Source organism: Artemia sp. Qi Xiang Cuo, chromosome 8 (assembly GCF_049724085.1).
Source record: "Artemia sp. Qi Xiang Cuo chromosome 8, ASM4972408v1, whole genome shotgun sequence".
NCBI classification, from domain to species: domain Eukaryota; kingdom Metazoa; phylum Arthropoda; class Branchiopoda; order Anostraca; family Artemiidae; genus Artemia; species Artemia sp. Qi Xiang Cuo.
The window spans coordinates 44,458,319-44,483,621 of NC_142801.1; the positions used below are offsets into that span (position 1 = coordinate 44,458,319).

Here is a 25,303-nt window from a genome sequence, read left to right on the forward strand (position 1 = left end):
TCAAAAACTTGTTTATATGCACTTTTGTTAAGTTTTTACAAGTCGGATAAAATTTTGAGGGGGGGGGGTTCAAATCCGCTAGCTCTCCTCCCCTCCCTTGGATGCGACCTTGTGCTCATGTAAGCTTAAAGCTATTGTAGCGAATGCACATATTTTATTTTATTACTCTGTATTTCGAACCTTGGATTTTTCTTATTCCGACATTTGTTTACCTTAACATGCATAATCTGCTTAAAGACTTTTAAGCAGTTTTCAGCTTATGCTTTTTTATTTTTTGTTTATTTGTTGGAATTTTATTTGTTTATTTTTGGTATAAACTTACCTTTTTGTGCTAAATTTAGAGCAAATGCCCAGCAGTGTTAAATTGCTTTACGACGATTTTTATAGTTGTGTTCACTTTTTTATGATTTTTGATGTAGGCCTTCGCTCCAGCCCCTAAGTATGATGAAAATAGCGAAGTTTCAAATGAGATTCTTAGAAAAGTTATTGAGAGACAGGAGGTATCAAATGCAATTGTTGTGTTTGAGCTGATGAAGACTAAGAATATAGGTAAGTGTCGATTCACCTATTTTAGGATTGACTTAGGCAAGTCTCATAACCAAGTGATGAGATGAAATTGAGATATATAGGATTGATCAATAAGTATCCTTTTTAGAAGCCAAATTGACCAAGCGCACTTATTACATTTGTGTGGAGTTAGTTTCAAAACAACGGTAAAAATTACGGGAAAACCCACAAATAATCATCAAAGGTTTAAATTTATAGAGAGGGGGATACCAATTCCCCCTTCCCCTGTGTATGTGGCAGTTGTTTATGGTCGCTTACGGTCTTCCCTGGATTGTTATTCCTTGCGTAAAGTCTTTGCTTCCAGTAAGAAAAAGCGAATGTTGGCTCTGTATGTGTACTTAAAATTTGTATAATATATGCTAACAACTGGCCCAGTGTCCGTTTTCGACGAGAGGCAGAAAGGTAGGTGGCAGTCCCAACCTATCATCACAACCGTAACTGTTGCACAATATTCTAAGATTTGTACAAGATGCTCAAGTAAACAGTTATTTGCTCTGCTTTGGATATATACTTTTTTAAATAATTATCAACGAATGGGTCATTGTTTAAACCAAGTTTATTCGCAAGAAAAATCACATTTGAAAATTTTTATTGTTTATTGATTTGATATTTATTGAAATTACTATTGACACTTTGCTGATATTATTCTCAATCAAATATGCGTCATGCGTCACACTTCAGGTATAACCACAAGGCCACTATGACCATTTTGTCTGTTTTTTTTTATTATTATTACAAATAAATAAAAGTTTTTTTTCTGTCATACATATAATTTCTGTCGTTTTCACTATAATCTCTAATGCCAGAAATACATTTTCCAAGCGGTTTGATCCCGTCATCGCAAACAGATGAAGATTCCGCCAGTAGCCAATCGCCTACGAATACCACCACTCCACAGTTGTCTACGAACCGTTCAGCTTCTAAATAATCTTTGAATAATCCAAGGAGACGAATATATTCGGGTGACAAATCTCGGCTGTAAGGAGGTTGTACACCTGCTATGCAACTTGTTGCCTTAAATTTTTCGTGTGTCATAGCGGCAGTGTTGAGCCTTTCCCTGTAATTAATTAAAACAACTTTTTCACAAAATATGTTTTTCAAAGAAAAGTAAAGAACTCCATTGAACAAAAATGATCAAAAATAAAATCGAATAATCTACCAAGCGTGAAACTACCGCAAATCAGCATCGATAAATAAATGAAACCCAAAACGAACAGAAATTATAATAAATAAGGGGTATCATCCTCAAATACCTAATTTCCAGAACTTTCTGCAACGTTGAACGAAATGGCCATCTGAAAATTTTTATTGGATGTGCTTGGGGGAATGGTGGGCGTGAGAGGGGGGTTAGTTAACCTCCAATCACTTTCAACTATTACGAAGGGCAATAGCCCTCTCAATTTCCAATTGAATGAACCCCTTTTGAAGTTTTTACGACAAATCTATCTATAAACACCTTATATGCCCCCAGGGCATAACTTACAACCTTTATCCTGGGGGTTCTCGGGGATTTGTCATCCTAGATTACATAATGTCCAGAACTTTCAACTACGTTGAACAAAATGGCTATCTCTAAAATTTGATTGAATGTGTTTGGGGAAATGGTGGGCGTAAGAGGGGGGTTAATTACTCTCCACTCACTTTCGACTATTAAAAAGGGCAATTTCAATTTCCAATCAAATGAGCCGTGTGTCAAATTTCTGCAACAACTTTCTATATAAACCTTATATGCCTCCAGGGCATAACTTACAACCCTTGCACTGAGGGCTCTGATAAGGTTATAATCCTAAAAGACCTAATTACCAGAACTTTCAACTACGTTGAACAAAATGGATATCTTAAAATTTTGAATGGATGTGTTTGGGAAAATGGTGGGCGTGAGAGGGGCGTTAGTCGCTATCCAATCACTTTCAACTATTAAAAAAGGCACTAGCCCTTTCAATTTCCAATTGAATGAGCCCTTTTGAAGTTTCTACGACAACGCTTTCAATAAAAACTATATGCCCCCAGGGCATAACTTACGACCCTTGCCCTGAGGGCTGTGGGGGAGGGGTTGTCATCCTTAAAGACCTAATTTCCAAAACTTTCAACTACGTTGAATAAATTGGCTATCTAAAAATTTTGACTGGATGTGTTTGGGGAAAAGGTGGGCGTGAGAGGGGGGTGAGTTGCCCTCAAATCACTTTCGACTATTAAAAAGGGCACTAGCCCTTTAAATTTCCATTTGAATGAGCCCTTCTTCAAGTTTCTACGACAAAGATTTCAAGAAAAACTTATATACCCCCAGGGTATAACTTATAACCCTTGCCCTGAAGACTCTGGGGGGAGTGTCCTGCTCGAAGGTATAATTTCCTGAACTTTGAACGTCTTGGGACAAATTGGCTATCTAGAAATTTTGATTGGATATGTTTGGGGAAATGGTGGACGTGGAAGGGGTGTTTTTTGCCCTCGAGTCAGTTTCGACTACTACAAAGGGTATGATCCTTTCAGTATTCAATCGAACGAATCTCGCTTTAAGTTTTCAACAAGCTGTGTTATATGGGATCCTCGTATACTTAATGGGCATTGCTTACAACCCTTGCCTTGAAGGCTATAGGGGGGTTGTCATCCTCAAAGACCTAATTTTCAGAACTTAAAACTGCGTTGAATAAAATGGCTATCTCAAAACTTTGATTGGATGTGGTTTGGGAAAAGATGGGCGTGAAAGGAGGGGGGCTAGTTGCCCTCCAATCACTTTCGACTATTAAAAGTAGGATCAACTATTTGAATTTCCAATTGAATGAGCGTTTTTTAAAGTTTCTATGACAACAATTTTTATAAAAGCCTTATTTATCCCCAGGGCATAAGTTACAACCTTCGCCCAGAGGACTATGGTAAACTTTCCACCTCAAAAACATAGATTTAATCCGGAAGTCAATTATACTGAACAAAATGAATATTCCCAAAATTTGATTGGATGTGTTTCGGGAAATGGTATGCGTGGAAGGGGTGTTAGTTGCCTTCCAATCACTTTCGACTATTAAAAAAGGCACAAGCCACTCCAATTTTCAATTGAATGAGCCCTTTTCGAAGCTTCTACGACAACTTCTTCGATACGAAGTGCCCTGCTCTAAAGGAAAAAAAATAATGAATAATACATTGTGCCAACATCGTTCTTATATGGCCCCAGGGCAGAACTTAAAACCCTTGCCCTGAGGGTTGTGGGGGAGTTTCCTCCTCAAAAACATTTTTTCTATCTGGAAATCAACTACGCTGAACAAAATGGCTATCTCAAAATTTTGATTGGATGTGTTTGGGGGAATCAAGGGCGTGGGGGGGGGGGTAGTTGCCCTCCAATCACATTCGACTATTAAAAAGGGCAATATCCATTCCAATTTTCAATCGAATAAGCCCTTTTCGAAGTTTCTACGACATATACTTCGATACGAAGTGCTCTGGTATGGAAAAACCAAAAAAATAAAATAATAATACTTCGTGCCAACATCGTTCTTTACTTAGGCAGCGCTATTGCGCTGCCTATGATAATAAGGCATAGCTGTTTGCATTGATCGGCATTGTCTTTCGTAGCGGACAATATATCTAACACATCTCAATAGTGTACTGTGAAATATTATATTGACCGTATGACGATCATGCATAAAAATCAGTGTGCAAAACGTCGTCTGATCTTGAAAACTGCGTAGTACCCTCCCATCTGATCACCCGGTCCTGGATTTCTAGTTTTAGACTCATTCACAGAGCTAAATGAACTCCTTGTTTCTGGTAAATATGTGTGGTTTCGACTGTATTTCATCCTCAAACTGTGTTCTTAGTGTCAGCAGAATTTTGGGTGGTTTTACGTTCTTGCAAGCAAAAATTTTTCTCGAGGTTCAGTGTGAAAATCCTTTGCAGTCTTAGTTACAGGATTAAAGTAACTTGGAAGATCAGTCATGGTCTGGGACCTCAAGCTTGGTCAGTCATACCCATATTCCTTCCATGTGTTCTGAACTTGTCGATGTATAGCAAAAAGGCTGCAAGGCTTCTGACTCTACTAATTTCAGGGAACGCAACTTTTCTAAATTTGAAAATGTGGGCTTCAAGTCAAAGCTTAGAACTAATTGGAGAGAATTCTCATCAATGCAGAATTATCGATAAGCTGTATATACGATGTTAAATTTTTTTTTTAACCAGTCTGTCATTGATTCATTCTGGAAAAAAAGTCAAATTGCTTGCTTGCATCACACTAAATACATGTTTTGAAAGTTGACGTGTCGACTTCGATGATAACGATAGCATAAAGGAATATAACTAAAGTTATTTTTTGCCTGAGAAAGTAAGACAGATGAATCCGTTCGAATCTTTTGCTCTGAATTTGAAAGTGCAATCAGAAATGCCATCAATAATCAATATCCATGTTTTGTGTACTAATGTTTTTGTTTAATTTTTGGCGAAGGTATTTTTTCTAAAATCACTCTTAACAGTTTAAGAATATATAGTAATGCAAGTATGTATGCCTGATTCGAAAACTTAATTATTTTGTCTTAGATTTTATGCAATAGTGATTTTATTTTTTTACTTTGAAAAAAAAAACAAAAAAAAACGCATAACTGTGGATGCCAGATAACTCTAATTGCATTTTAGATTTAGTTTTCCAGATGGAATATGCCATTGTTTGGGGTTTAACGCGTTCGACTAACAGGTCATATGCGTTAAATATTCCATTTTCCAAATTCAAAACAGAAATATGCTAAAATTTACTAAAAATAACCTTGAATATGTTGAGGAATTTTCATTTTTAATTGGCGGCTACATGCAATTCTCAAAGAAATTGACTAATTGAAAAGCGGTAATAATTTACAAATTGCCTACGGTGTTTACGTGATGATTTGTAATGTATTTAAACGATATTCAAAATTTAGCATAAAAATAAAATAAATCACTTGGCAAAACAATGAGCACTGCAACAGATTTGACTACGTTTATTAGTTTATCATACAAAACTGCAGTAAAAACAAGTTTCTAAGCAATGAAAAGTCATCTTTTTGAAAAATTCAATTCTCACGTTTCATGGAGACAAACTAAAAAAAAATTGTGGGGAAACTAAAAATTTTGAGAAAATTTCAGTTGTATATTCAACTTCAACGTAAATAGTTCAATGCAGAATTAAACATTCTTCAGCTAAAACCATGTGTGATGCAATCAAATCTCCGAGTCTTGAAAATCCAAATGCATCAATGGAAAATAAGGCGGGTCCCAAAACATCTCAAGAATCCCTGAAAGTCTCTTATTAAATTTTAGAAAAAGTTCGAGCTAAGGTCTGCTAAGGGCTTAGCTTGAATAAGTCTCCTGCTAAGGGATAGATTCCTCAAAGAGGAAGTAAAGACCACGAAAATTATCTTAAAAATTCATGTTACCTGCTTACTTATCCATCCTCATGGAACGTCGTGGGACCTCTTTTTTGTGGTAGGGTATTAACCAGGGTTGCGTACACTGATTGGCCGTGTCCTGTTCGTGGCAATTGTACAATGAAAGGTCACTTATGCTCAGCCAGAACTAGATCCTTTCAACCATTCCGTTTGCACGAGCCGTTACCGAAGTTTGAAAGGATTCCCTAAGAAAAAATTATTGGAATTTGAACTTCATGGATGGAGTAAAGAATTAAGCTTCGATTAGACTGCTGCGTAGGAGGTGCAGATACCCCCCCCCCACCACCTTGTATTTTCCCGAAATGCATCTGATAGAAATTTTGAGATGATCATTTGTTGTCGCAGAAAGTGCGAAAAGGTTCATTTGATTGGAAATTGAAAGGGCTAGTGCCCTTTTTGTAATAGTCAAAAGTGGTTGGAGGGCAAAAAGCTCCCCCCCCCATGTCCATCAATTCTCAAAACACATCTAATCAAACTTTTGAGATAGCCATTCTGTTCAGCGTAGTTGAAAGGTTTGGAAATTATGTCTTTGAGGAACCCCACCACAGCCCTCAGCACAAGGGCTGTTAGAAATGCCCAGAGGGTATATAAGATTTTTGTGGAAAGAGTGGTCTCATAAGCCCCAGAGGTGCTCATTGGATTGGAAATCAGATGTTCTAGTACCCCTTTAAGGGTCAAAGTGATAAGGGTTGTAAGTTAAGCCCCAGGGGCATATAAGGTTCTAATGGAAGGGGTGGTCGTGGAATTTTAGAAGAGGCTCATTTGATTGGACATGTATAGTTCTAGTTCCCTTCTAAGAGTCAAACATGATAGAGAGCAACTAGGCCCCCCTCCCTGAGATCATCTTTTCCCAAAACGTATTCAATTGAAATTGTGAGATAGCCACATTGTTATCAATAGTCCAAAAAACATATAACAATGTCTCTAGGGTGGACAAAATCCCCCAGAGCCCGTGGTCAAGGTTCGTAAGTTATGCCCCGGGGCATATAATGTTCTAATTGAACGGTTGGTCGCATAAGCTTTGGATAGGAAGGAACTCATTTGATTGGAAGTCGGAAGTTTTAGCGCCCTTTTTAAGAATCAAAAGTGAATGAAGGGCAATCAGGTGAGCCTTTCAGAGAATGTTGAGAGCAGTGTTGAACTAAATCGAAACACATTATGTGTATAAGGATTGTCAAAAGGGTGTAACATAGGAATAACTCAGTATATTAATTTGGAAAATTCAGGAAATACTTGTAAGGCTAAGAGCATTAAGGTGAAAATTTCAAGAGGTGTATGAACATACAGGTTATTAAAAGGAAATATCAGCAGTGTCATAGCAGTGTTTAATCATAATTCGAGTCAAACTGAAAATGAGCAAAAATTAACAAGAGTAGGGCTGATAAGCCCCGTGCCTTCTAAAGATCAGAACATAATTTGCGCTTTACTGAAATCAAAATACGTTTTAAATGTTTTCACTTTTTTATACTTTAATAAATAAAAAATTTTCAAAAATTTTAAGGAATAAATATCCGTTCGTCAATTAAACTGACAATCCACGGTCATTTGTGTTTTTTTTTCAATAAAGTGCAGTTTATAATCTGGTCTTGAAAAGGAATGGGGGTTATCAGCCCTACTCATGTTAATTTTTGCTCGTTTTGAGTTTGACTCGGTTATTTATTGTAATTTCTGTTCGTTTTTAGTTTTATTTATTTATTGATAGTGTTTTCTGGTAGTTCTACGCTTGGAAAATTATTTGAGTTTTTTTTGCTCATTTTTGGCTTAATGGAACTCTACTTTTTTTTGAAAAACTTGTTTTGTGGAATTTTTTTTAATTAATAACGCAAAAATACTGATTTTTGAGATCAATATTGTTGTTGGATCAAAATTTCTTTAGGCAAGATTATTATTTTTACTTCGCAATATTTTAGTTTTGCCGTTCTTTTTTAGTAGTACACCCCCGCAAGCTTAGCTATTGGTCTACTGCTGATTGATATTTTTTTACATTTAATTTATAATAAATTATAGTACTACTATAACTAAAAAGAAGTAGATTATTTTTCCCGGTGGAAGTTTTAGAAAAGTCCAGAATGTTTACAAAACACAAATCGAAATGTGAAATCCATCTTTTTAAAAGGAATTCACAAAGCCAGGATCGGATAGTGGACAATGTCTTTGAGCTCTTGCGCTTAATGCTTTTTCTTAATTAAATTAAAAAACAAGTTTTTTTAAACTGAAAGTAAGGAGCGACATTAAAACTTAAAACGAACAGAAATTATTCCGATATATGAAAGGGCTGTCCCCTCCTCAACTCCTCGCTCTTTACGCTAAAGTTTGACTCTGTCTCACAACTTTATTTTTAAAACAATAAAAAACTTTAGCGTAAAGAGTGAGACGTTGAGGAGGGGACAGCCCCTTTCATATATGGAATAATTTCTTTTCGTTTTAAGTTTTAATATCACTCCTTAAAGTTGTTTTTTTTATTTAATTTTGAACGTTTTTGAATTAATGCAGCTTTGATTTTGGCTCACCGCACATGAATAATTAAAAAGAAATTGGCATATTAATTTTACTTATGTTTTGGCTAAATGGCTTTCTCGAAATTTTGTTCTGACGTAACTTACGTATCGAACTTCTGTATTCGTATATTTTTATTACGTATATTAGGGAGTTTGCCCCCTAGTCAATACCTCGCTCTTTACGCTAAAATTTTGTTCTAATTCTTTAAGAATGACCCCTTTATCACAAAGGCTGTTAGTTAGAATAAATAGCTCTGATGAAAGTACAAAAAAAACTTTAACGTAAAGAGCGAGTTAATAACTAGGGGGCGAACCCCCTTATATACGTAATGATTTCTGTTCGTTTTAAGTTTTGATGTTGCTCCTTACTTTCAGTTGAAAGAATTGTTGTTTTATTTTATTTAATTTCTGATCTTTTTTTTGAATAATGCTGGGAAATCCGGCGTCCCCTTTATAGAAATGTCCCTTCCCCCTTGAAAACATCCTCCATGGAAAGATCTTCCCACGTAAAACCCGGGCCACCCCCAACTACCAGAAAAAATCCCCCTGGAAACTTCTGTATACTTCCCAATAGCCAATACCATATGTAAACATTGGGAAAAGTTCATAACTTGCAGACCTTCCAACGGGGACTGTGGGGGATTAAGGTCATCCTCAAAGACATAGTTATTGTATTTTTCGGCCATGCGGAACAAAATCTCTATCTCAAAATTTTGATCGGGTGACTTTGGGGAAAAAATGGGAGTGGGAGGGGGCCTAGTTGCCCTCCATTTTTTTGGTCACTTAAAAAGGGAACTATAATTTTTAATTTCCGTTCGAATGAGCCCTCCCGTGATATTCTAGGACCAAGGAAAAAAAAGATGTCGATACGATCACCCTTGAAAAAAATAAAAATAAAAAATAAATAAACACTCATCCGTGATCTTTCTTCTGGAAAAAAAAAAAAAATTCCACATTTTTGCAGATAGGAGATTGAAACTTCTATAGTAAGGTTCTTTGATACGCTTAATCTGATGGTGGTATTTTCAATAAAGTTTTATGAATTTTAGGGGCTGTTTCCCCCTTTTTTCGAAAATAAGGCAAATTTTCTCAGGCGCGTAACTTTTGATGGGTAAAACTAAACTTAATAAAACTTATATATTTGAAATCAGCATAAAAATCTGATTCTTTTGATGTATCTATTGGCATCAAAATTCCGTTTTTTGAGTTTCGTCTGTATTTTTCCGGGTCGCTCCTTACTTACAGTTCGTTACCACGAACTGTTTGATCAAAAGTTATTGAGCCAAAAAGATCAGTATTTTTTCTACACGGAAAGAGTTTTTGGTGTCAGCCGCTTCATTTGAAGACATGTTGACTTGGAGGAAAGGAAATAAAACAAAAGTAAACAATCTATCAATAAGTGACAAAAAGGAAACAACAAAAAATCTTGGGTACTTGAGCTCAATATTCTTGTTTGAGAAAAATATATTTAGAAAAACAAGATTAGTTCTTTCTCGTGATATATATATATATATATATATATATATATATATATATATATATATATATATATATATATATATATATATATATTAAATGTTGCATTTTGAAAACGATTAAAACTTTGAGTTCTTGAGCTCGATATTCTTGTTATATGGAAATCTATAAGAAAAGGTAAATTTGATTTTTAGCATTGGAATGTTTAGAAAAATTCTAAGATACCTGAGACGCAAGTAAACTTTTTTTTACACCAAATGCTGCATTTTACAAGAATTTCTGCAGGTCTGGGAAGTACCTAGCATAAAAGAAAATATGTGAGAATATTAAAAATCCTGTGGTAGCGTAGTGCAAGAATCTATGATTGGCAGAAAAGAAAACCCAGGGATTGATCCTAGTTTTCATGAGGCTGGGAAATAGACTTGCTGCCTGTCCCTGTAAAATAAGACATGGCAACTTAAACTTCGACAATTGTCGACGCCCTATGCACCATTAATGGCTCTGGAGGATCTTAATGATGTTTTATGCTATGCATATTTACAACCAAATAGAATATTAGAAAAATGAATGGATCAATTGATCCATTATGCTTATTTTTTTTTTTTTTTTTATCAAAAATATAATATAATATTTAAAAGATAGTAAATTATTATATAATGGATTTTTTAAATTCTTCTTCTTTTCTTTCTTTTATCCAGCGGTCTTTGGTCCTCCTTTCTGCGCTTCCTCTTCTTTTTGTGTTCTCAATAATAAGTGGTGATACATCACGTAATGGATAGAATCAAACCGGTTTTTGTTCGATTCTATCTGTTTTCATACTCCTGAAAGAAAAAAAAAAAATCAATCCTGTTTCTTTCTTCTTTTTTTATCTAAGACTCTTTGCTTGTTTGTAATCTAGTTTGTCCCTATTTGTCTATTATTACTTCACTTTCCTACCTTTATCTTACCTCTTACTCGACGTTCCATAGCTTTCCACTTTTAAAATTCCTCACATACATATTTTTTTCTCTCCTAGTACATTTTATCTACCTTTCTCCTAAAAACCTTTTTTTTCATTCATACGATTCTCCATCCATTAATTTACCATACAACAATTTCAAAATTCTCATTCTAGCTACCCACGGCGGCAAGCTACCCACAATGCATATACGTTTTTGTACTTTAAAATACATTCACCTTTCTTATAACACTTTAAAACACTTTTCACTATATTTAAATAAATAAAAGATAAAAATAAAATATATAACACCATTTTTTTTTAATACATCACATTTCAACACAGTCTACTCTCGCTGGGCCTTGCGTTGTTAGGTAGCTACAATAATCCTCAAAACAATTCCTAAAAGTCAAATACGTCACAATCTAGATGACTCATACTTCTCTCAAAATATAAAATAAATTCCACTAGTTTAAAATAAATTCCAAATAAAAATTAAAAAAATGACCAAATCTAAAATCTATTATCTAAAAATTCCTAAAATCCTATACTATAAATATTCAATTAGATTTAAATTTTACCTAATAAACAAACTTAAAAATACTGAACAAATCCTGAAGCTAACTATTATAATCTGAAAATTCTGATTAAACTCTAAAATCAAACACTTCATTAAAAGTCCGAAATTTTTAACTTAAACTTTGCTCTTATTTCATATACCAAAATTTAGAACTCCAGTTTCTAATCTTCTATCTAGATCCTTACCATAAAATGAAAAAACAAAAAACATACAAATTTAGAACCTTAAACCCTTAAACCCTATAATTTTTTCTCAACTCTCCTTTTATTACTATTATTATTTTTTCCCTTTTTTTAACAACACATCCTTGCCCACCAAGACACAAAAACTATTCCCTTCTACTTCAGACCAAATATGGCCTCAGTTTTCTTAAAGTTCATAATCCTTATCCTTTTTCATTCTATTTCCACACGATTGTTCACATCATAGTCTTTCTTCTGCTTTTCTTTTCACTTCCACGTGCAATAACAAAAAAGCGATACTATGTACACTATTGTCCTGGTATAGGCCTCATCATTTACTTTTAGGTACACAGCTTTCTCTAAATTAGCCTCATCTTTTTTACCTGTAACACTTGCCAATAAATTCCTCAGTCCTCCTACATTTGTTTCTTGTTTTTCGTATTCTAACATTACGTGCTATTGCGTTTCTAGTTTTTTCTCGCATAGCTTACAATTTCTATTGCTACCACTCATATTCATCTTTACTTTCGACTCTTCTGTGGGTAACAAATTATGCATAAAGAAAAAGATATGTTCTTTAACTTTTGGCGGCAGCAGGTAACTTTCTAGTAGTATGAAACTTTTGTCCACCTCTTCTTCACTATAACTATCTTTTTCAATTAATTTCAATAGGGGAAATTGTTTCTTTTTTTCATACTATCCCTCAGGTTATACTTTGTCAATTTTCTGGCTTATCTCAAGCGACATATCTTTTTTTTCTGTTTCGTAAATTTCTTTGAATGCTTGATTATATTTTGGAGGATATTTCTTTTTTTCTTTTCCATGTTTCATACCAAGCACTTGTTGGTGATTCTTTTTCCTCATTTCTTGTTCCAACGTTGAGATAATGAAAAGTTCTTTCTCCTTACATTCTAAATTCATGATATGAGGGCCTTGGTAATTTCTATATATGACTTTATTGTCTGTTTTCAATTTAGGTAGACAATTTCCGTTCCATTTGTACTGGTAATTTGCACTCACAATTTGCTTTTTATCTGTCTTTTTGGATTGTGAAACAAAGGACAGATACCATAAAACTGGGCAAGCATAAGTATTCACATACTGGGCTCCCTGTTGAACTGTCATACCTCTTCCATATCCTTGTCTAAGAGCATTCTGAATTTCAATATTGTATTTGTCCCATTTTTACTTTCTGTTCAGCTTCAACTTCTTTGAAAAGAAATACCCAATATTTTAATTTTTTCCTTTCTCAAGATCCCCTCATACACTTCGTCTACTTCATCTCCCAGTGATAGCATTTCACACTTATTTCTAGTGAGCTGTAGCTTGAAGATGTCACACTATTCAGCTATGTACTGAACTGCCACTTTGAAATCATCTTCAGCTTCTGTGTACGTTGTCAGATCATATACAAAACTGTTCAACTTCATTGCTACATTTTCTATTATAATGCCATTTATCTCCTTTTCTAAATATTTAAGTAACGGATCAAAATATATGTCAAACAGTAAAAGGCTCAGCGGGCATCCTTGGCGCACTCCAGTTTCTGCTTCAAATACTCCTGTAACATCACTATTCACACAAATTACCTGTTCTATTTTTTCAATTATCCTATTGATCCATTTTATGAATGTCTCGTGGAAACCGTAGTAATTCATGATCCATACTACATTTTTTTTTTTTATCAAAGGCCTTTTTAATATCATAACTCGTTATCCTGTACTTAATTTCTTTTTTACCTTTCGACTTCCTGCTTGTATTATTACGTCTCTTATATTAGCCAACATATCTGCTTTTTTGCGGTTTTCTAGTCCTCCTCTTTGGTTTACACTTAGTATGGATGGTAGCACCTTTTTTAGACGGTTTGCTAATACTTTAGACATAATTCTGTAATCGCAATCTGTGATATTAACTGGCCTCCAGTTGTTGAGGTCTTCAGGGCTACCTTTTTTTGGTATTAATTTCATCATCCCTAAACACTGTATCTTTATATCATCGTTATTTAGTAATTCATTAAAAATATCTGCCAGATGTTCGGTGATTTCTTCAACATGTGTCTTATAAAATTTGTAGTGTATTCCATCAAGTCCTGGTGTTTTATTGTTTTCCGTTTCCATAATAGCTTTTTTCATTTCTTCTTTTGTTATTTTTGCCGTTAGTATATTATTTTCTTCCTCTGTCACTGCATTATGTTCAGTGTTTTAAAAAAATTTGTCAACTCTTTCTTTTTCTTCTTTTGTATCTCCTAGAAATACATTCTTGAAGAAGGATTTCACTACTTCCTTGATATCTTCCATTTTCTCAGTTGTTTCCCCATTTTTCCTTTTAACTCCTTTAAGATTAGTTTCTTTTGCTTAATTTTTCTCCTTGCCAATAAGTATTATTGTTAGTTGTTCATCCCTTATCTGGTCCTCGCACTTCGCCCTTATCATATAGGCTTATGCCTTTTTTACTTCTATTTCTCTTATTTCGACTAGAGTCCGAAATATTCCTTATTTGAATTTCTCCCTTCATTTGTCTCTCTTTTTAGTTTATAATCTATTCTATAAACATATTTCAGATAATCATCATTAGTTTTTGATAATTCTAGTGAAATTGCCTTTACCTCTTGCTTAATTCTGGACTTCATCGTCTGTTTCCAGTATTCGGGTAATAGCTTGGGATGCATTTCCTTCATCATTTTCAATGGCTTCCCTATCTTTGTCTTACATTCATCACTTCTTAAGACTGCAGTATTCATTTTCCATGTAGATTACTGTTTTTTTCCTTGTATTTTTTACTTTTTGTTTGACACTAACACTGCATTGTGGTCAGTGAAAGACACTATCTTGTGTTTTATGTTTACCATTCTTTGTAACAGTACTTTTGATGCATAAACTCTGTCCAGTCCTTCTCTGACTACATGTTTTCCTACCCAGTTTCTTGTAAAGATGTTTATTTTCTTAAATTCATCCCAGACATCTGCTAGTTCCAGTTCATTTATTAATTCAACCAATACTCTGCAAATATTATCTTCTCGGGCTATGGCATCCTTCTTACTTGTTACACAGTTCAAATCTCCAAGTAATATTAATTCATCAGTATTTTTGGGAATAAATGCTGCAATATTTTGCGGGAAGAATTTCTGTCTGTTTTTTGTATTTTGGGATCCGGATGGCGCATAACATTGATATACGTTTTTCTATTTATCACGCAACTGATAATTCTTCCTTCTTTGTCGATTCTGACATTTTGTGGCTCAAAATGACGTTTATATACCATTGCTACACTACCGCCACCAATACAAGTGTTTGTTAAGTATTTGTATTCGGGTTCTACACTTTTTAAATTATCAGTATCACTTTCATGTACTTATCTTCTCGGTTCTATACTGATTCTATACTTTCTGTCATCAGAAAGTTTCTTACAAACTGTTGCCTGTTTCTGTGTTTCAGTCCATTTACATTTAAACTTATAAGCTTTTTGGATCCAATTCTAATCTCACTTCATTCTCCTCTTCTTCACCAGTTTTGGCTTTCTTGTTTTCTTTTTCTGATCCACTAGATGATGTTGACGAATTCATTTCTACTTTTACCACGTTCACCTATGTATTATCCATGTACTCGTCCACCAACAGTACAAGTGTAATTCTATTCAGTATAGCTTCCATATTTTTGATGTGTTTCAACTTTCCATATTCTTTCTCTTTTTCTTCGTTTTTCTTAAACTATCTTTTTTTATTTCTATTCATCCGCCTTGTTTTGACTCCTGGTGTAGAATGGCTACGAGGTCGTATACCTGTGATCTCTTCTTCTGTTTCACTATCTTCGTCGCTTACCGTTGTGTTAGCTGTCTTCCTTTTAGTTTTTTTCCTTATTTCTTTCTTCGTAGCTTCTATGTTTTCTGTCTCAGTTTTCTGTTTCTTTTCTAGTTCTTCTCTCATTTTCTGCAATTCTTGCTCTATTTTTTGTTCAGTTTTTCTTTCATCATGGCTTAAGTATTTGTCCACCTCTTAATCTTTTCGCTTTACTTCTTTTATCGAGGATGGACATGACACATAATCATCCAATTGGACTATCTCCTGTTCTTTTCTTTATTTGTGACTAATTTTGATGGAAAAACAGAACAGTCCATCGTCATATGTCCTTCTTGGTTGCACCTGGCGGATGTTCTTATCTATCCATCGTATCATACTCATAATCGTAGTTCATCCACAAAAACAAAAGGTGGAATGTTCATAGTTATTTTTATTTTGCTGTAAATCTTGTTTTGACGTTTCCATATATTCACCTCCCTGCTAGACATCCCTTCTACTCTGTAGCACCGTACCGTAGCCCGTCAATGCCTTTTGCACTGTTGACCCTTCCATCTCAAAGGGTACTCCTTCGATTTTGACGTAGCTAGGTCTCTCCTCGCAGCTTTGATATTTTACTTCTCCACCCGTCGTTGCGAATGGGAGCATTCCGTTTCTTCTTTGCTCCAAAAACTTCTCAAGTTCTTCACAGTTTGTAAATTTAACAAAAATTGTTTTTTTTTAACTTCAAACCTGACGCATCTATGCTTATCAGATTTTTATTTTCGCAAACCCTACTGTTTCATCCATCTATGTATCTCAAGTTCAGTTGGCAGGTCGTCATCTGTAAATGCGGTGAAACTCATAAATGCAGTATTTTTTCGAGCATATTTCAACGTTTTCCCATCTTTTCCTATAATTCCTCGTATACTCATCTTTTTGTTTCTCCTTTCTCACAATACTTTAAACACGAGAAATTTAAACTAAGTAAGTAAAATAGCATACACATGCAAAAACAAAGCAAACAACAAAATAATATTAAACAACCACCAACACTAAAAAAAAAAAAAAAAAAAAAAAAAAAAAAAAAAAAAAAAAACAATTACCAAATTAAATATTTTACTTCAACACTCTCTGCACGCTATCTAGCGGTCCAGCAAATCTACGAAATCTACGAAATATTTTAATACTCTCTGCGCGCTACCTCGCGGTCCATGCAAATCTACGAAATCTACGAAATATTTTAATACTCTCTGAGCGCTACCTTGCGGTCCATGCAAATCTACGAAATATACACAATTTAGTGACGTTTCGTATTCACACTTAATACCTGCCTATCCTAAATAACTTATTTACCTTACTTATTCAAACTAAAACTATCCTAAATATCTTATTCTATTATCAAATAATGTTTCCTTTTACCCTCTACTTTTAAAACTAAACACAAACACTGAAAATATTTTATAATTTTTTCAATCTATATACTCTTATTTTCGCTATCAATTATTATGCTTATTTTAGGAGGGTGGCAATAAATCTAGATTTATGAAAAAAAAATGCCACGTAATACTTTTTGAATTGATACAGCAGAACTTTTACTTTTAGTTTCACATTTCAGATGTACATCCAGCTACAGAACAATCACTATTGGAGCTACTGTGTTTTCATAATTCCGAGGATCCTCTCGACATGGACGATGCTCAACAATTATGGTATTTTAAAGCACAATCCATCAGTGAAAAATCGAGGAATACCTGGCGGTAATTTTAAATAGGAACTTACTGTATTTATCATTTTGATATTTTTTGTACATGGTGACTTCAGCCGTTTTTTATTAAGGACAATTTTTGTAAGAAGAAGAACTTGGAATCTAAGCAAAAAGACAAAATATTATCTAAAATTAATTTTAAAATTCACAGCTGTGAAATATTTTTAATTTTTATTACAAAGCTTCCACTCGTGAAACTTCGTTGTTGAAGTCATTACAGGTATTAATAACTTTTGAAAATAGTACTCCTGAAAAAGAAGAGCCGATTTCCCAGTTTGCCAAAAATTTGAGAAGGCATCTAACAAAAGAATGCCAGACTGGGATAACATACCTAGAGATATTTCATAAAACTAATGCTATGCTATTTTGACGATAAAAATTGATCATGAATTTGAAAAGCAACGAGTTTTGATGAAATTACTTACGAAAGCAGGGGGAACAAACTCGGAAATGCGTGACAAAATAGACCCAAATCCCTTCCGTCTTCTGATAAGCAGTTCATCCTTCAGGTAGCTGATGAGGTTCAATGAGGGAAGAATATCAGCTGAATGACAGTGAGTGTTTGGGGTGCCCCTCTGATGTGCATGGTGATTTTGTTTTTGTGCTGGAAGTTGAATAAACTGTCAAGTCTAGCCGTTGCCACATGGTCAGAGATATTTTTGAGGTTACTGGAATCAACCAAAAAAAAAATGCATCTCATCTTAATGCAAGAGTTAAGCTTTTCACGTTTTTTGCGATGATCGGTCCCAAAACTTGTCTGTTGAACAAAAGGAAAAGCGTATATAAATTGTTCTAGAATAAACATTTATTTTGGAATTCAATAATGATAACAGAATACTTATGGATGACCTCAAAAACTCCGATAACCACCACCGAGAGGATTTCAGATCACAGGATTTAATCAACTGTTTTTCATTATCAAATTGAAATGTAATGGAAAACTAAATGAAGACCTTACACAACTTTTTGATTCGACACTGATTGACTGCTAATGCTTCACATTAATTTTACAGAGAATGGACAAATTGAAGCATACATGTTGAGGATTTCAGTCTGTAATTGATGATTGTACAAGCCTGATATTTTAGAACGTCAAGAGGCAGCAAAAACGATTTTTGTATATATTTTTTTCGAATAAGTTTTCTTTGAGCTAAGACAAATTTTATGTTCATACGGCAGATAAAGTGACTTAATAATACTTGGAGTTTCAGCTTGAGAAATAATTATCTTGATTTGAGAGGGTCTTAGTTTATGCAAAAGGATATTGCTGTTTTTTTTTTCTTAAATATGAATATACTTTTTTTTCACGTTTCATCTCTCTCTCTATATGTCTTTCCTAGGAAAATCATAAATACAAATAGAGTAGTTTTGGTGTTCAAAAGGTATTTAAATATGTCCTTTCCCCAAGAGGAAAGGACCTATAATATGCTTTGCTAAATTCATATCTATAATTAGTTTACCTTTGTGACCTAGACAGTTGTAAATCTCCAAGAGCTTGAGACATATCTATCTCAATACTTAAGAATAACATTACCGCTTTAAATGTCATTCAGAAGACTCTTCTCGACATTTTGCGACCATCGGTTAAATACCATCACACCCAAGGAAATAAAAAAAAGGCACAACAGTGCTACCCATGAAACGTGATTTTTCTAGGTAATTCTACTGGTGCTTTTTTTTATTCCAGCTCATCCTCATTTTGGAGGGGTTTTGAAATTTTTTTTTTTCGAAACTTTGGAATATTTATTCTTGTAATGTCAAAGTACCGTTTAGTTGTATCTAGATAACATTTACTATTTATGAATTACTGTGATTTGCGAAAATTTTCTCTGGAAATAGCTCTTTTAAACACTCCTTTTTAAAATTTCAGTTGCTATAGGCTTTGCTTTGCCTTTTATTTGGTAATTTTGTAACCATAAAAAAAAGAAAGTTTTCAGTTCTGATCTGGAACAGAATATTTGGCCGCTCGAAGCCATTATTTTTTGTTGGCTAACGTGAAATCTGGCATCCACCTGGTTCAAATCCGACTCCTATCAGAACTTAGCTTGACGTCAGTTTAAAAACCGTAGCCGCCCTGACATTTTGCTTTTTACCATTCGGTTTTTATTTTACAGGACAGATCACATAATAGCTCAATTTGATCAGCTGAGTTGGTTATATGCATGCATATTTTTTCTTTTACAGGGATAGTGGATATGCTGAAAAACTGTTTCATTCAATGAAGAATAAAACGCCCGAAGCTTATTGTGCAATGATTCAGGGCATGTCTTCTTACGGTCAAGTATGAGTATTCTCTTTCTTTGAAGTTTTCTTTTCACCGTTTTGTAAAAAAAAAAAAAAAAAAAAAAAAAAAAAAAAAAAAAAAAAAAAAAAAAAAAATAGGGGAGCCCAACAAGGTTATGGCTCTGTTTTTTTTCGTTCCTGACTATTGTTTTGTTCTTTTTGCAAACCTCACTAAAAGACTAGCGGCAAATCAGTTGTTTAATTGTACCTGGCACCACGAATTTTGGAATAAAAAAAAAAAAAAAAAAAAAAAAACTATTTTAAGATTTAACTCAGATGTAAGGTATTAACCTTGCATAAATATGTAGTAGTGCGTTAGCTACTTTCTGTCTGGACCTTACTATTGTCTTTCAGGGGTCATCGGTAAAAGTATAAAAAAGAATCTATTATGTTTTAGTCTTTTATACTCTTTGTTTGTTTTTTTATTTCACTTCATCTTTTGTTATTTAGGTAACACAAATTCTGTTACCCTCATGAAAGGGGGCTTTTAAATAGGTCAGATAAGAAACAGGCATAAAATATTTAAAATATACCTTCTGTGTAAATGGAAAAGAACAATCAAATACGTGACAATGGAAAAACAATGTGGAGCTAAAATAAAAAAATTAGAAGAAAAGAAAGATGAGAGATTAAAAGAAATTACATAGAATTGAATTGAGTTAGAATTGAATAGAGTAGAATTGAGTTGCATAGAATAGAATTGAGTTGCGTCTATCTAATACAGACCACAACTTAGTTATGCTCTGAAACGCAATTCTGTTATATTGTGGATTAAGTCTACATTATTTTTCACTTTCACTTTTTCTGTTTCATACTATTATTACTTTTTTTCTCACTTTGAATAAGAGCCTTTTGCTTTTACATTAGAATTATTGTCATCTTTGTCTAGTAGTTTGCTTTGACAAATCTATCCGTTGACGTGCTGCGGTTTCCTTTTTGTATTTGACATTGAAATAAATTATTGTACTGCTTCGCTACAAGCTGCTTCATCATTATATACTATTTTTGTCGTTTCAGGGGAACCGGGCTTGGAATTTGTACAATGAAATGCGTGAGAATAAACTACCGATTTCTACAGAAGCATATAATAGTATTATATCCGTCGTCCCAATTTTGAAAGAAGAAGCCAATCTCAGATGGGAACTTTTAGAGGTAAATCCCCCTCCCCCCTGAACAAATAAACTTTTGTCGGTAGATGGTACTCTCAGAAAAAAGCGTTAAATGTGTTCGGTGCTTCTACAGATGGTAATATTAAGAGCTAATGAACTCTTTATTTATTTCCCTCGCAAAATTTCTTCAATTGAAGTATTTTTTTTCTCACAAAATTCATTTATAGGAGGACAAAAGATAAGTAAAAAAGTCGCAGCTACACTTCAAAATGTCAAATAAAACAATGATTTTCGATAAAACAAAAAATAGAAAAATATTCTGAATAAGAGGTGTATTCAGATTTACTGTATTGGACAAGTGACAGGATCATGAAGAATTGGTTCCAAACCTGAAGAAACCTCTGCTCCGTCGTAGGTGCATGAGTTTTATGTAGGTTCGCATAACGCTTTGCAAATCAAAGGCGACGCTATATTGTTGCCTATGTTAAGGTCATAAGGCTTAACATAAGGCTAACGGGGTTCCCACAGCCGATTGGAAATCGAAAGTTGTAGTACCCTTTTTAAGAGCCGAAAGTGATTGGAGGATAACCCCCCCCCCTCACTCCCTTTTCCCCAAATGCGTTAGATAAAATTTTAAGATATCCATTTTGTTCGAAATAATCCAAAAGTCAAGTAACTAACTCAGGGGTTGACAAATCCTTCACAGCCTTGGGGCAAGTGCTGTAACTATAAACTTTGCCCTTTTCCCCCAAATACGTAAGATCAAAATTTTGAAATAGTCATTTTGTTAAAATAGTCCAAAGTCAAATAATTACAACTCAGGGCTTGAAAAATCCCCCACAGCCGCCGGGACAAGGGCTGTAACTTATGCGAGTTGCCCATTGTTATTATGTAAGGTTTTTAGTTTTTTTGTTTTATGTAATATTTTTGTTAGGTTTTATTTATGCTCGCCATTTCGAGTTTTCCAGCGATTACCATTATTTTATGGCTTTACTGTTCCAGATGATTTTTACAGTAGAAGTTGTGCCCGATTCCCTATATCTTGGTGTTGTAACTCCGGTTTTGAAAAAAGGGAAACTGCTTACAGTTTCTATTTTGTTTTCGAAGATTTTTAAGTTATTGGCTATTGAACATGTTCGACAACAGCGTGTCATGCCTCCTTTTCAGTTTGGGTTTCAACCGCGCCCCGGTTTCTACCACACTTTAAGGGGTTTATGTACAATATTAAAGGATGCTGAAAGGTCAGGCAGTCCTTTGGCTATTTGCGCATATGACATTAGTAATGCTTTCAGATCTCAAATTCATTCTCAGGCTATGCTTGAGTTATTGAAAAGGGGGGTATCTGTTGCTGTAGTTTGACTTCTTTATTAGTTCCTTATAGACACCTTCGAGTGCGTTTAAACATTGGATCTTAGCTCATTCCTTCAGAACTTCGTGTGAATATTGGAATTAAAGAAGGGGTTATTACTTCTCTTACTATTTTATTAATACGGCACTATGAGCCCAAGGTAATTTATCGCCTTGTGGATAATTAAATGGTGTTAGTGTGTCTGTTTTATGTTATGCGGATGATGTTCTTAACCTAAGTATGGCTTTGTTGAGTTTGGAGAAAAGTTTTCGGGAGGTTGCTAAAATTATAATGAGAATGGTCTTTCTTTAAATGCGGCTAAGTCTCAATTGCTTTTATTTAACTTTAACCGTTCTGAAACCCCCTGTTGGATTAAACCTGAGTGATTCTGATATCATACAGTTGCAGGAACTTTTGTACCTTGGATTACCTATTGGTACATCCATAAAGTCAACTTGGACATTACCTATTGCCCGAATCATGCGTAAGATACGTAATGCGTATGCTGGTGGAGTTGGACTATAGTTTAATCTTGGTAAACGCCACATTGCGAAAGTACATAATGCTGTTTTTCTCCCTCATGTTCTATACCTGGTTCCTTTCTGGGACATTATTAACCAATCAGATAAAATAGAAATAAAGAGGGCCTATTTCAAATACTTAAAGTTCCTTATTCGGGTTTTGGACTCCTCCTTGGACCAGGAGTGGTAGACTGTGGGAGAGATACAGCTTGCCCGATCCTCTTGATGCTGCAGATAAGTCTTTTTCCAAGCTTACAGAATATCCATTGAAACACCCTTGGAAGGGTTTTTGTTTTAATGCAAGTTTGCTTATTTTTTTTTGCTGTGTTATAATCATTTATAGTGTTTTTATTTGTATGACTTAATGTGGTTTGCCACCCTTGGAGTGGGTTACTTTTTCGTATTTGGTTTATTCATGTTTTTAGTTTGTACGTATTTTCTCCTGTTTTTGTATGTTTGTCTTTTTTTTCTTTTTCTTTCTTTTGTTATACTCCATCGCCATGCCTTGTGTTTTTGATGGGTTATAAAGTACATTCATTCATTCAATAGCTCTAATGTTGTTTTCCTTAGCCACTTTTAAATTAACATGGCATGCTATTTAGGTTTATTGGGTACAAAAAAAAAAGATTCGTCTAACATGGTTTGCTTCATTTTAGGAAGTTCTACGAAACATGGTTGAAGACGGAGTAGCACCAAATTTAGGAACCCTGAACGCTATGCTGAGTGCTTTAAGTAAAGTGTCGTTGTTCCGAATAAGCCTTAGCCGTTCCTTATCTGCAGTTGCTGAATTCAGAAATCTTGGGATTGAACCTTGTTTGGCATCTTTTTACCATCTATTGAATATACATTATGCTAGACGTAAGATACATTTTAGTACTAAAAACAGCCTTATAAAACTGATTCAGTATTCCCAGCTCAAAGAAACGATAAAGAGCGCCAAACTTTGCATGGCTGGTTCATGGCTTTGCATGGATGGTGCATGGCTTTGCATGGCCGGTGCATGGCTTTGCATGGCTTTGTATGGATGGTAATGCAATGATGGGCTTAGATAAATTTACGATACAAGTGCATAGAGTGTATTTTAGTATTTTAAACAGATTACGATAAATTGCAAAACTTGTTTTTGAAATATTGTTCAAAATTAAACAACTGAATAATAATGCTTTGACCTCTCAAATTGTTTAAAAATTTAACCGCTGCTTTAGAATTTTACAATTTATGGAAATTAGGAAATTAATACCGACTTTCATGCCTAGACCGACATTTTAAGTGACAAAAATTTATTATGCCACGTGTGAATTCTTCTTTTGGTTCTAACTTATGTAAATCGATTCGGTAACAGAATTGAAATAAAATGCGGAGTTGATCACCAGAATGGAATGTTGGAAATTATTACATACAACTTGGGAAATATTCCAGCAAAAGTCACTTTTAAAATTAGAACACTAGATTAGTCTAGCTCAGGAATAGTTATAGATTATAATGAGATAGAAAAAGAAACAAGAAAGAAAGAAAATGTATAAAATGTATATATATATATATATATATATATATATATATATATATATATATAAAACTTGCTTTAAAAGGCCAGTTCTTAAACTTCAACTTTAACAGTATGATACTTTTGCCTTATATATATATATATATATATATATATATATTTATATATATATATATATATATATATATATATATATATATATATATATATATATATATATATATATATATATATATATATATATATATATATATATATATATATATATATATATATATATATATATATATATATATATATATATATATATATATATATATATATATATATATATATATATATATATATATATATATATATATATAAAACTTGCTTTAAAAGGCCAGTTCTTAAACTTCAACTTTAACAGTATTATACTTTTGCCTTTTTTATCTTTAAGTATATAAACATGGCCAATAGGTTTCGGACCCCCCCCCCCTCCCCAACTGTATCTTTAGTCGCACCTCTGATAGCCTGAACTAAATTTGTAGGGAAAGCAAGTCTACAAGAAAATAAAGACGTAAAGTTATTTATAAATTTTCTTTGGTTTTAGGAGTAAGCGGTAGCACATTGCTGCCAGAAATTGTTCAATATTTGGAGGGACTCACTGAAATTAATCCTGTTGACATGAATGATGTCAATTTTTTTTTCAAAGCAATGGAAATGTGTCATGAAAAACATGGTGACTTGCCATTAGCGCATAGGATACATTCTCTCCTTATAAAAGATGGCGGTGGAAAATTCATTGGAGGTGCATTAAGAGAATCTCTTTATTAGTAAGTTGTGTTTTCTTTCGTCATAAGGTTCACGAAATTATCTATCCTAATAATCATTATTTTTTATCTAAAGGGACTGAAATTCCTTTTAGAGAATTCTAATGATAGCTCTGAGGGAATAACCTGTAGTGACAGCATTTGGTATGGCAGATGATCAGCTAAGGAAAATGTTCAATAAGTGTTACTCGCTATAAGCTTCTTGGCGAATGTTGCTGACATTGTTGGGGGGTGGGGGGGGGGTACCTTGACCGATCTCAGCCAGAGTGAGAAATCTCTTTTCTGTATCCCCTAGTGTGCATGGTCAGCTATTGCGATTTTTTACGAGTCTAGTTCTTTACGCCTCCCACTCCTCTTGAATAAGTAAAGTAAAAACAGATTAAGTCTGCCATCTCACTTTGTATCCCAAATTTTATTTTTTGTGTTATTGGAGAAATATTAAATACTCAAGACATGTTTATAATTTTGTACGCTGTATTTTAAGAGTAAGAGAAGATATTTTTTAGTTTGGTATATCACCCAAGGTGGTATGGAGGTAGGC

General features: G+C 34.0%; 1 protein-coding gene across 2 annotated transcripts in view; it reads left to right on the forward strand.

Moving 5' to 3' along the window:
• Positions 1-25,303, forward strand: part of LOC148949450 (small ribosomal subunit protein mS39) — a 64,998-nt gene that overhangs the window by 16,519 nt on the left and 23,176 nt on the right. For both annotated transcript variants that reach the window (XM_089092982.1, XM_089092981.1), the window contains exons 4-9: positions 420-549; positions 17,036-17,177; positions 19,370-19,466; positions 20,486-20,620; positions 23,103-23,304; positions 24,543-24,765. In XM_089092982.1, coding sequence (XP_088949108.1) covers positions 420-549; positions 17,036-17,177; positions 19,370-19,466; positions 20,486-20,620; positions 23,103-23,304; positions 24,543-24,765 — 929 coding nt within the window. The remainder of the gene's footprint in view (positions 1-419; positions 550-17,035; positions 17,178-19,369; positions 19,467-20,485; positions 20,621-23,102; positions 23,305-24,542; positions 24,766-25,303) is intronic.